At 42.2% G+C, this 13900-nt stretch overlaps 1 protein-coding gene across 3 annotated transcripts in view; it reads right to left on the bottom strand.

Moving 5' to 3' along the window:
- AFF2 (ALF transcription elongation factor 2) overlaps positions 1-13900 on the bottom strand; it is a 763896-nt gene that overhangs the window by 518070 nt on the left and 231926 nt on the right. For all 3 annotated transcript variants that reach the window (XM_075323783.1, XM_075323786.1, XM_075323784.1), the window contains exon 3: positions 12657-13541. In XM_075323783.1, coding sequence (XP_075179898.1) covers positions 12657-13541 — 885 coding nt within the window. The remainder of the gene's footprint in view (positions 1-12656; positions 13542-13900) is intronic.

The raw sequence follows: 13900 nt of genomic DNA, 5'->3' as shown, positions 1-13900 counted from the left end.
CTAAATGCAATGTAAATAATGTGCATCAATTCTAGTATCCATGGCCCCACTGGGTATACAGAGCGAAGGAGCACTTTAATATGTTTCCCATGCATAATACTACAGTATATAAATACATTACAAACCAACTGCTCCATTTATCAAAGTTATAGAGTTCTTTGCCCTATATTGAGTATTATGGGTTCAATATTTCATTCAACATTTATCAGGCCCCGGTTTTACAATATTACCGCTAATATACTAAATGTAAAAGAAAACAAATGACTCCACTTGGAATTACAATAATAAAAAGTGTTGTTTAATTTCACACAATTATATCCACTTGCCCAAGAGCTGAAATATTCTAAAATTGCATCTTACAGACTTGATGCAGTGTTTCCCGGCTAATTTATTCCCAAGCTAATATGTGTATTAATGCTCTAAAACATTTCTCATTAGCACATGGAAATGTTTTAACTTGGGTTATTTGATTAATATAATTTAAAAGCCAGCCCAGCGCTGCGGCATATGTGATGTGCCGGCTGCGCCTTCAGAGAGCTGTTCTCACGTTACATTTATCAATATCCTCAGCTGTGGAATTCTCATTTTAATCTAACCATAAATTTGCGCTATTTTGAAATCCGAAATTATCTCAATGCCACACGCCAATGGCTTGCGCTACCAGATGTTCTGCTGGGTGCTTACATGGGATATAGTACCTCTATTATCAAGATTTTCTTTCCTAGAAACATTGCTTCTACGCGAAAATTATTGCAGATTTCAGATTTCTGCAGAATCATTCGCACTTCTGGGAAAATGAATTGTTTTACCTGGGAAGACAGAAACTATAATATTCTTCAGCATGGAGGATTACAGGAAAAGAACACAATAAAACTAGAGAGGACATACAATGCGGTCTTGAGACAGTACTACACATATCAACAAACCATAACAGATAACACAGAGATTTGGCCCTCCACCGTAGCTACAGCTCTTGTTATTTAAGGGAATCTATCACCAGGATTTTGGAATGTAAGCTGAGGACAGCATATTGCGAGGGTTAAAACAGTAAAATTCAAGAAAGATTGTCCTTTATTTAAACCAAAGGTGCAGGTAAAAGACGGGAGGAGAGTTGGGTGCGGGTCCCCTCAGGACGACGGACGTTTCGTGCCTAACAACACTTCCACGGGAAGATGGACCCGTGGAAGTGCTGTTAGGTACGAAACGGCCGTCGTCCTGAGGGGACCCGCACCCAACTCTCCTCCCGTCTTTTACCTTCACGTTGGATTAAATAAAGGACATCTTTCTGGAACTCTGCTGGTATGTGCCATTGTTTTCCAATTTCTTCAATGGCTTGTTAAAAATATACTCCCTTTTTTACAACAAGCACCCACAGCCAGTTTATTATCTGGAGCGACCTGAACAGACTAACTCCTGTTTGGCACCTGTGTGAGGCACGGTGTGGAGGTGTTTTCCTCTATTTTGTTGCTTAAAACATCTGTGTTTCTCTTATCTGTGTGCAAGCCTATTGTTTACTCATAGTAAAGGGTTTATTGCTCTGTGAGTAACATTGGTGTGACTCTTCTGCAGGTGCAGCCAGTCAGACTAGCTCCCTGATGTGATTGACTCCTCACAGTCAATGTACAATCTTAACTAAGGGCCTGGTGTGTGCGAGGACCGAGCACAGCTCTCCTACACTCAATTGTGAGATAAAGTCAGATCGGCTGCACACAGTGATCTAAGATAAACATGGTTAGTTTCAGAATCTCTTTGCCTACAACATGCTGTTCTCAGATGAAGTAGCAAAAACCTCTTGACAGATTCCCTTTAACAATATGTAAAAGGGTCATGTAGGAACTCTGTGTTCTGCCATATAGCTAACTTGCAAAGAGCAATGTTGTGAGACTGTCAAAATGACTTTGGGATAGCACGGAACTGGGGTTCCTAAGCTGTCCCTCAAGCTAGGGGGCCCTACGCTATTCCTATTTAAAGGGATACTGGAATACTCTTAATGGTTGTGGGTCCTGAGTCTTCTTCCTGGCCCTGCTCCTGATCACTCCTGATCTGATTCCCCTCTTTCCCAAGGGAGGGATAAGATAACAGTGTGTTCAAACCACAGAAATAGACAGACAAGGGAAAAACAAAACTGTCACACAGTATGCAAACATACAGGATTGCACAAAAAGACAAAAAGAGATTCAGGAAAAAAACAAGAGCAGGAAGGAAGTACAAAACAACAGGGGTATATCCCATGACCGCACCAAGCAAAAAGCACCCCTAAACACAACTTTCACCAGAGAGAGTCTGGGACACCACACCTCACAGACCATCATGGAATAAACTATAGCTAGCATGGGTAGAAGGATTCCAGTAGTATAAATAGGAGGAGGCCAGATGTGATAGGTCTCCCCACAACATATGATTAAAGGAGCAAGCAGACTAGCAGAAATTAACTTTTGCTAGCCTGCTTATGAATCAGCACACAGCAGGTTGACGCCCGAGTCTTCCTGTGTTGATACCAGACACCAGAGAAACCATCAGGCAGAGTGTCAGAAACTGCAATCTGAACAGAGTCCAATGGCACCATGACAGTCGGTAAAGTTTGAGCAAAACTCTATGTGACAGAGACCTTTTAGCTACTAGTCCTTGCATAGTGGTAGAGTTGACTACTCCTTTGCACCATAAGATTTGTTGCAAATGTTAGCTTTCAGAAGAATAATTAGCTATCAGACATTGTAAGAATGAACTTTTATCAACTGTTGTTTACTCAAGATAATTGCATGAGCCTGCAGCTGTTGTAAACTTTAAAACGATTATGGTGGAATGCAAACAATATGACGACATTGCAATTTCATACTTTAACAGCCAACTTGTCCTACTCATTAATGTTGGAGAAACTGTAACATATTGAGACATTTCTTTGATTTGATTTAAATGGGTCTTCTAATGTTATAAAGTAATGGCATAATTACATCTGACCTCTGGGACCCTCACGAATTCTGAGAATGGCGAGGATCTGTTATGGTTCAGTGAATGATTTAGAATGGAGGATGAATGGGAGAGAACCGCGCTGCCATGGAAGAAACAATGACCCAGAAATGGTAGAAATTGTGATTTTTTTTCTTTATTTGTCAAATTATTTCGAAGAATAAAAAAAATGACCATTTCTACCAACTCTGGATGGGTGTGTCTTCCATGGCAGCGCTTTTTTATCCTGTTCATTCTCCATTCTGAATCATCTCTTCCAGGGGTCCTGTGGCAGCCATGTTACTTTCTTTGAAAGTAGTTGTGACTCTCACAACTACCCATGGTGAGCCTCACAACTCCCATGATTCATCTTTGTTTTTCTGGGTAAGACCCTATTTGGGCTGCTTTGTATTTCCAGTTACTACTTAACTGTGGTTCAATGAATGGAGCAGACAGTAATTCTTTATCGTTGGAAGCCCTGATGGAAAAACAGTAAAGGGGCCACAGCTCTGACTTAACCCTGCAGAACATATATTCTCGAGATTAATGCAAGTCCAGAGGTTCAAACACTACAGTGATGTCATATTCTAGCATGGCATGGCTTGAGAATGAAGGGGCCACTGCTCAATACTCGATTGGGTGCTTGACTATGCTCAAGCGCCATGCTTGAGTCCCTGTCTATTTTGCAGCTTTTTCAGAGCCAATCAAAATGCGTGAACGGTCTGCCATAGACTGTAATGCTGTAGCCATGATGGCTACTAGCATACTGTGATTGGCCCGCCGCACGTGCCATCAGATCTGATATAAGACCTGAGGGGCATCAAAGGCAGGGAGATGACCTAGGATGCATCAAAGGCAGGAAGACGACCTAGGATGCATCAAAGGCAGGGAAACGACCTTTGACACATCAAAGGCAGGGAGACAACCTAGGACACATCAAAGATGACCTAGGACATACCAGTATGTCATAGGTTGTGAAGGGGTTAAGGAATATTTTGTTTTTGCTGTATGTAAGTGAAAGTTATTCTATTATGAACAAATTTATTAGGCTACGTTCACACTATCAGTCACAATCAGTTGTTTGACTGATGCAACCAACAGATGCGTTGCAGATAGTGGCACAACTGATGTGACTGATGCTGCAAAACAAAATCCGTTATTTTTTTTTTTAACTGTTTAAAAGGGTATCAGCTGTTTGTTCACAAAAGCCGGCCGCTGGGCAATCAGCTGATCATTCACAAAAGCCGGCCGCCAGGCGATCAGGTGATCGTTCACAAAAGACGGCCGCTGGCCAATCAGCTGGTCATTCACAAAAGCCGGCCGCCAGCCGATCAGCTGATCGTTTACAAAAGCCGGCCACTAGCCAATCAGCTGATTGTTCACAAAAGCTGACCGCCAGCCGATCAGCTGATTGTTCACAAAAGCCGGCTGCCAGCCAATCAGCTGATTATTCACAAAAGCCGGACGATCAGCTGATCATTCATAAAAGCCGGCCGCCAGCCGATCAGCTGATCGTTCACGAAAGCTGGCCACTGGCCGATCAGCTAATCGTTCCGGCCGCTGGAACTGGAACTGAATTTAAAGTCAGTCATGGATTTTTACTGTGTGCATGCTCACAGTAAAAAAAGATCCACCGCATACAAAAAATGTTGCATTGTGCGTTGCTCCCGCCCGACGGTCAGTTACTCCACGACAAATCTGTCGCGGACGGATGCAACGCAATGACATCAGTTGCAATCTGTCGGTAATAAAAGTCTACGGGAAAAAAAGGAATCCTGCAAAATATATTGCAGGATACCGTAATTCCTCAAGACGACGGATTGCAACTGATGCAAAAAGACGGAAGTGTGACGTAGCCTGATTAAAAGGCATCCTGATGTACCTAACAATTACCTTATACTATATTAATTTCAAGCACAGATATTGAAAAGTGAGAACATTTGAAGGTTGCTTCTATTAAACATCTTTAGAATACACTGGAAAAAAATAATAAAAAACCTTTTAAAACCGTTTTAGAACCATTTTAGAACCGTTCAATAATTACCCCGCTGTCTATTTACAATAGAATCGTATAAGAGGAAAGGCTACATTTCCTTTGACTTAAGGGTACTTTACATGCTGCGATATCAGTATCGCTAGCGAGCGTACCCGCCCAAGTCGGTTGTGCGTCATGGGCAAATCGGTGCCCGTGGCGCACAACATCGCTAACACCCATCACATGGACTTACCTTCCCTGCGACGTCACTCTGGCCGGCGATTCGCCTCCTTTCTAAGAGGGCGGTTCGTTCGACATCACAGCGACGTCACACGGCAACCGTCCAATAGCAGAGGAGGGGCGGAGATGAGCGGCCGGAACATCCCGCCCACCTCCTTCCTTCCTCATTGCCGGTGGATGGAGGTAAGGAGATGTTGGTTGCTCCTGCGGTGTCACACATAGGGATGTGTGCTGCCGCAGGAACGACGAACAACATCACTACTGACCAGACAACGATTTTTCATAAATAAATGACCTCTCACAGACAAACGATTTTTGCCTCTTTTGCGATCGTTTAAGGTCGCTCCAGCCTGTCACACGCTGCGATGTCGCTAACGACGCCGGATGTGCTTCACAGCGACCGTGACCCCGATGATATATCGTTAACGATGCCGCAGCGTGTAAATGGCCCTTTAGTTTTGATTCAGGTTGAAATATCAGGGGAACGTTACTACTATGCAATTTCCTATAAGAAAAGGTTTTGTTAGCGCTCAGAAAAAAATTGCACTTCACATAGGCCGTGACGGGATTAGTTTCCTTTCTTTCATTAAGAAAAACAAATATATACATATTACTGCTCGAGCTGCACACATTAACTGTCTGGACTAAATCAATGCAGCCATTTTTTTGTCAATTTTTGGATATCTTTAATGGAGAATTAGAACGTTTGTCCTTCCAGGCTGAGAGCGACTTAACTGATCAATAGACACCGTAATAGCCGCGTGATGTGAAACATACAACAAAGCTGAATATTACAGCCATCAAATATATCTGAGCAGAGATGGGAAATGGAAGTTCTCTGAATTTCTACACTTAAGTAGCGATGACAAAAGGAAAATTGATTTGTTTCCCCAGATCAGGGCTTTTCTTTGTGAAATGCGTGATAACTACTGTTTAGTACATTATGGGAAACCAGCACTATTCCTGAAGACTCCAGAAAATATCAATACATGTTTTTTTAGTATTCCACCCTGGTATCATATCGATTTCATCTTCTTTCCATGATTACATTAAAGGCTCGGACTAAGAATTGCCTTATTAATGTTTTTTATGACTGTGTTGTGCTGTTCTTTGTTTTAATATAACTGCATTTATTAGTATAGACTAATGCAGAGATCACAATATCAACTGAATACATTAATAAAAAGATCTCGTAAACTTGTGGAGGCTGATAAAATTATTTGGGAAATTTCAGATCAGAATGGATCTCTGAGGAGCTGTCAGTCAGCTTTAGGGGGTGGGAAATTTAGAAGAAAGTAGGAGGGGTACTTAGAGGGTCAAACAGGATGAATAGAAAAAAGATTCCTGTTTGACCCTTTCAGTACCCCTCCTACTTCCCTCTGAATTTCCCACCCCCCAAAGCTGACTGACAGCTCCTCAGTGGTACTTCTCCAAACAGCTCAGTACAAGCTGCAGCAGATCGGCTGCACACCGGTACTCATCAGTTCTCTTACTCTTTTGTTGGACTCATAAAAGGCTTATTTTTAAAATTCAGGTATATGCAGCCATTCTAACACAGATTTTTGACAGTAAGTACACCAGCCTCATTAGGTCTAAGAGATATATTCACTATTTTTTGTATTGTAAAATCAACTGACATATCCTCTTTAACCTCTTAATGCCCCATGACGGGTATTGTCTATCTGTCATGTTGTGGGTCGGAGTCTATTGAGCAAGTTGAGGAGCTGAGCTAACTCCACATGCGGCAGTTGTCATCTAAATTAGTCAGCATCGTTTTTGCTGCCATATTGGTCCTCCTCTAAAGCTCCCTTTAAAGGGGTTGCATGGGCCTTTTGTATTGATGGCCTATCCTTAGGATAGTTCACCAATATTTGGCCGGAGAGGGTGCAACACTAGTGTTGAGCGAGTAGTTAACTATTCGTACTCGCTATGCTGTTAGCAAGTACTGTCTGTGACTCGCATATTGGTTACGAGTAGCGAACGCGATGTAAGTCAATGGGAAATACTCGCTAAATAGCGAGTAACCTCAAAGCCGTACTTTTCGTGCGAGTAGCGAATAGTGCGGCTTTCGGGTTACTCTCTACGTAGCGAGTATTTCCCATTGACTGCTACTCATAACGAATATGCGAGTAGCAGACAGTACTCGCTAACAGCATAGTGAGTACGAATAGTTAACTACTCGCTCAACACTATGTGACATCCATTATCCCTGCTGTTCCCAGTGATGGCAATGCCCGAAATAGTTAGTTGCAGAGATGCACAGCACAGCTCCATCTAATGTATACTGGCCATGGCTGGGTACTGCACATCAGCCCCCTATTTGAATCTGTGTGTACTGCTCACCGGTATTGAGGCAAAGAGCATGAGTGAGCCTACTGGACCACATGGAGGACCCAGGTTTACCTATTAGTTAGAGGGGCTTACCTAAGCTCCTGCCACAGGGCAGAAGCCAGGTACCACTCTCAGGGCAGTGACGAGGACAGCGGTAGGTGATTCATAGGGCAGGAGACAGACTCAAGTACAGACACAGGGGCAGGCAGGTACAGCCAGGATAGCTGAGGCAGGCAGGAAAATGGGAATGGACAGGTATGTTGAACACAGTAGGTATGGGAAGGCAGACTCAGGAAATAGGTAACGGGACACAAGCAAGTGACCTGACAACTAGCTAGCCGAAAGATGACTGACTAACTAAGGATGCTGTGCAGGCACCTCACCTAGTGGGAGGAGGCCTTAAGCCATAGGCTGAGAGGCACTTCTGGGAAATGATGCACTGGCCAATTAATAGGAGAGCAGTTGTGCTTGCGCGTCCCTAAGTGCACTCTCAAAGGACCTGTGCTGCGTGTACAGGCCCCAGGAGGAGCAGGCAGCAGGAGCACACGTGGACGGCCATAAGAGTGTGGGGTAGGATGCAGCCTGGCCATGGTGGTGTGAGTTGGTGTCCTTGCTGGGAAAAAGCAGGGTGGTGCAGAGACGCCGGCAGTACACTGTGCCTAGTTATGCCACTGAGCATCTAACTTAATACAACGGATAGCCAAGAATATTTTTTTTATAGATTCAACAAAAATTGGTATATTCAATTGGATAAAAAATTGAAGAAAAAAAAGCCTTTCTAGGGAAAAATATTTGTACCTTAACTACTAAATGTATTTTAGAAATATGTCTAAGGTATGACTAAAATTAGTCACCATATTACTACATCCCATTTTTCAACATTATGCGACCCTCCATTCACCATCACGAATGCAATCGGAACGTCTAACCAGGCTTAAGCAGACAGCAAAGCTGATGAAGTGCCAGGACAGAAAAAAATCATAACATTGCAAACATCCATGAATTTACCGTTTCCTGCTAAAAGCTTATTATGGGCTGTACAAATACATCACCATAACGGTGCCCATAAACATCCTAAGAGGGGCTACAGGCGTCAAAAATGCACATTACATCCAGCGAGTCCATCTGACAGTAGCCTTTACTGTTTACTTGATGGGAATAACAAGAAATCACAGTTTTCATAAAACTCTTCAGAAGTTATTTCAAGTGTTACTGCGAAACACATCAGTCTTTGTTGCACTCTGGAATGCTAATAAATACATGGAGTTTTAAAACAGACGAACACATTATTTACGCTGTATTACTGCAGAAGAAGGAAAATCTGATCTAGGCTGAAAAAAGCCTGGAACATTCCTCATAGTTTATTGTGAAGGCAAATATAGTTCTGGACTCTCAGGAAATGTATTTGTGAACAGGAACTTGTTAAAATGTAGCACTTTGTATTTCTTTTATGTGTATGTTTGCGAAATAGCAAGTTGATACATTTACTTTCATAAATATTTGGGTTATTAATGGTTTATGCGGTAAATGTCCAATCGGTGGAGGTCTGACAGGTGTGAGCCTAGCCGCTCAATAAACCAAAAAGGCAATGGTGCTAAGCAAGCATAGGGTTTTCTTTTAGACCGCTTTCATATTGTGCCATCATCTCCGTTCGGTGGTCCCGTCGGGGCTTTCGTCTGAGCAACCCGCAAACCGGGTTTCGGACATATTCGCTGATGGGGCCATTGACTATAATGGTGCAGACGGAGTCACCGTGTGCTCTGCCGTGCACCATTTTAGGAGTGTACACTTTCTGGAGGCGGACACCTAGACGTAGTAGACTGCAACTGGAAGCCCACCTCCAGAAAGCATATACCCTCGAATATGGTGCTCAAATAGAAGGAGGAATCTAGCATCCGAGTCCAAGAATAAATGAAAAATTCCTTTTTATTGAAAAATAATTTAAAACTTGCAAGTTCTACATAATAAAAACCATATGGTAGTGAAACATGGTACGCGTTTCGGGTGTCAAGCACCCTTAGTCCGAATCCATGAAAATGGTGCACAGCAGAGCACACTGTGACTCCGTCTGCACCAATATATTCAATGGCCCCGTCGGCGCATACGTCCTAAACTCGTATTGTGGGGGGTTCGGACGGAAGCCCCGACAGGACTACTGAATGGAGAGCTGAATACAATGTGAAAGGGGCCTTAGCATCCCTAATATAGGTTTTATTCACAAACATCACTGCTGCTATAGCCTATAAGCAAAAAAAAAAACAACTTAAAAGCTATGTGCACCTTCACAAAGGTTGTTTTTTAACTTTATTTTACCTTCCTCAATGTAAAGTTAACCAGCTTTTTAAATTTTCTGCATGAAATCTGTACTTTCTGGTAGAAAAATGCACCGAAAATGCACTTAAAAACGCATGCATTTTTGATGCCTTTTTTCCTATGCATTATGTAATTATGTCACTGGGTGGAAGGGCTAAAAAATGCAGGAAAATGACATGCTGCAGATTATTTCTGCACCAAATCTGCATGAGAAAAAAAAGCAACGTGCACACAACACTACAGAAATCTCATAAACTTTTCTCGCTTCAGGATAGGCATGCAGATTTTGGTGCAGATTTTTCAAAAACGTATCAAAAATTGCATCAAAAAATACCCCTTGTTCACATAGCCAAACAGTTTTCATTAAATATTTCCTACCATTTTGTTGAGGCAGAGTTCTTTAGTAAGGATGATCGAATACCTCAAATATTCGGCTTCGCGAATATTTTCCGAATAGGTCAACACTATTCGCGAATATTCGATGCGCAATGTAAGTCTATAGGAAACCCGAATAACAACTATTCGGAACTATTTGGGCTTCCCATAGACTTACATTGCGCATCGAATATTCGTATAGCGACAAGTTATTCGTCAAATATTCGCGAAGCTGAATATTTGGGGTATTCGATCATCCCTATTCTTTAGCCATTATGTTGTGTGCAGAAATGTTACAAATTCCCCAGAACCCCTTCTTGTAACAGCTCTCTATTCTCACTTCCTTCTCTCAGTAGAAGTTGGAGAGAAAGTGAAGCGCAATAGGGTCTTACCCTGGTAAATCCAGGAGGAAAACAGTAGGATAAGGCTCTCCTTATTGAGCTGTGAGAAGTCACAACCACAGTATTACACATAAGAAAAATAGCTGCTGCAGTCACAGGTAGCAATGATACCAAGCACGTGCAGATCTGTGTACAAACAGTTCCTCTCCTGCTATCTCTAACACTGAGAGAAGGGGCCAAGTAAGTGGAAAGGAAGGGGTTAACAAATAATTGAATAAACATCACGTTTTTAAAACAGCATTTGGATTTTCCTGTGGCAGCGAGGCATTAACCCCTTTATTTCCACTTACTTGGTACCTTCTCGCCGTGTAAGGCCCCCTTCACATGTCAGTCATTCCGGTATGTATGACAACAGTTTTCATACATATTGGAGACACGGACATATGCAGACCCATTATAATCAATGGGTCTGTGCACACATCAGTGTTTTCACAAGGACCATGTGTCTGTATGGAGCACACGTAGGTCTGTATGTTCTCCAATGAGACAAGTCTGTTTTTCTCTGGCAGGACTGATGATGTCACACAGACAACAAACTGATGTGATCCAGGCGACATCAGCGTGACACATACTGGAGAAAACTTTGAAATAAAACAAATACTCACCTGTCTTCAGCGTTACTGTCACTTGCTTCAGGGCCCTCTCATTATGCTCATTGCATAGTCACTGTACCACGAACCCCGAAGCAGCAGAGCTGGAGACAGCAGCGTGGGACAAAGTAGCGCAAGAAACATCAGCACCACAAACAGCAGCCCTGGGGACAGGTGAGTATCACAGATAGCCCACGGAGAACACACGTGTGCAAAAATCATGGCACACGGAAGGCCATACGCACCCCCACAGGGGCCGTGCTAACATGCTATTCAATGCCTAGCTTCATCATCTTCATCATCGGTAGTGACACGCTTACTTGTGTCCGTTGCACCGCCTTAGAATGCTGGGCTTAGGGTCAGTGCAAATGATCAGAAGTCCCCAGCACTTCCAGTCATGCGCACTACACCAGTTTGAAGCCGGGACGCATACACCAGGCTTCATAGGGCGCATGACCGGAAGTTCGGGGATCATGCACACTGAGCCAAAATCCAGTATTAGCATGGTGGCAGCAGGTGAGAGCGGCCATCCTCTAACGCTGCGCATTCCTTAGCATGTTAGCACGTCCACAAGGGTATGCTTATATGCTAAGGGAGCCGACTAGCCAGGGGAACAAATGCCCTTGGGACTAGTCGCTCATTAGCATATCATAAACGATCTTTAGAAATACTTTTTCTAAAGATCCCTTTATCTATGCTAGTGTATACAGGGACAGTTAGGCAGGGATTAGCAACATGAACCCAGAACTGCTCGTGGTACTGGGTGCATATTGCAACTGACAGATATATCAGGAGAGGTAACTGGTCCTCTTAAGAAGGTTGAATGATCACAGATTTTTTTTTTTGCCCATGGGTAATGTTTGGTGTTACTAATTAGCCCCTTTTAGTTAAGTGGGGCTTATCTGCATTACCAAAGCTCAAGAGTGGTTCACACAGAGAATCTGTATACGATTTCAAAGAATAAACCATTGAACATTTAGAAACAGCCCACAATATATGTAGATTAATCACTAATCGTCATCTGGTTGGTGCTGGTGTGGTGGAGAATCCTAGTATCTTGGCTTTTAGAATATTAATTATACCGTGACTGACATTCTGTTTGGTAGAACGAGCTTTGACCTCAGACAAGGATATGATAAGTCGCATTTATCATGGGTTTGCCGGGTTTGGCTTGAGTTCTAAAATTCAATAACTTACGATTTCTCTGCCAGCTTAAGTGTCCTTATGCCAACATTACAATTATCATTGTATCCTAGATTTTTTAGCTAAAAAGATTGTCAGTTCTTGGCTTTTTATCAATGTGAAAATACTAATGTCTTGTCAAATTCTCTCTTGTAATTTGACAAGTACTTTGAATTGATAATATAATATTCTTATTTTTTGTTCTCTCAATTTAAAGTCACATGTTATCAATAATCACATTTCAACACACAATAAAGCTTTGGACACCAAACCAGAATTTGCAAATACAAAATCAGCACTTACTTCATTCGTTTGTGGGATACTAAGCTTTGGCAATTTGTTCTTGCTGACTGGTACGTTGACCTTCCCGTCCAATATTGCTCCAAATGGTTGGCTGTTATATCCATCTTCAATTTCAGTTGGAGGCTTTAATTCAGGAGAATCATTTGGTACTTGGTCCTGACCGTCCATTGGTCTTACATACGCAGTAGGCTTTTGTTGAAGCATATTTGTCTTACTGTGAAGTCCTGGAGGAAAGTTTTGAGAGGAAAGGCCATTGCCTGCCAGTAAGAGTGATGTGGATGGGAGGGGAGACACGGAGCCATGCACAGAAAAGTCTAAATCAACTGGTGACTTTGAATGACTATTTTCCTTGTAAGAATGTTCTCCACTTAACGTCTTTGAGTGATTATGTCTTCTTGAGTGAGCAGAGGACGTTGCAGGAACTGGTTCATCAACACTCACACTTTTATGCTGGTCATTTTGGCAGTTGTACAGGTCTTCAAATCTTATTTGTGACAGATCATGTGAAGAACTGTGTTTGGACCGACTTGGTTGACTGTTGGCTTGACTAGATTGAGTACAAGAAGGATTATGCCCACCAGGGGGCCAGTCGGTTCTTAATTTTCTAGTTCCTTCATGCCCAAGACTAGAAATTGGTCCCAGGCCTTGAGGTGGAGGCATTAAGGAGGAGGAATGGCTACTAGCTTGGTGGCACTGTGCCACCCTATTTCTTTGTTCCGGGAAAAAGTTCTGCTCATTCTTTTCAACTGGAGTTTGAGGAACAGAATTCTTGGGAATTCCGACAAGATGACTCTGGTTGGAGTGATTCGTTAACAAATCTTTCATTTCATCATAGTTTCCCAATGTGTTCTGGAGACGGTTTGCAAGAGCATCGCCTTTACTTGTCTGCATTTTAAAAAGCGGAAAAAACACTTGTCATTTTCTATATTTCAAAGCTCTTAGGCAATTGTAATGTAAAGCTACAAGAAAATACTTATAAAGCATACAAAACTGAAATTATTGGGGTATCTAATTTTAAGTATTTATTTAAATGCTTGTTTTTTTGTGTTATAACAAATTTTTGCCATTGGGTTTCAATATTATTTTTTTTTAATATTTAGCTTTTATAGTCTGTATGCTTGTATTTCCATAGTTGGCTGCAGAAAGAGTTAAATAACTGGAGATAGATATTACTTGCTGAGAAGGGTGTGTGACAAAACCAATTGCAGAAAAATTGCATTTTTTTAGCCTAAAATACATGCATT

This window comes from Anomaloglossus baeobatrachus, chromosome 9 (genome assembly GCF_048569485.1).
Source record: "Anomaloglossus baeobatrachus isolate aAnoBae1 chromosome 9, aAnoBae1.hap1, whole genome shotgun sequence".
Taxonomy (NCBI): Eukaryota; Metazoa; Chordata; class Amphibia; order Anura; family Aromobatidae; genus Anomaloglossus; species Anomaloglossus baeobatrachus.
The sequence above is the reverse complement of the archived record's forward strand: the minus strand, read 5'-3'. Positions and strand labels throughout refer to the sequence as shown.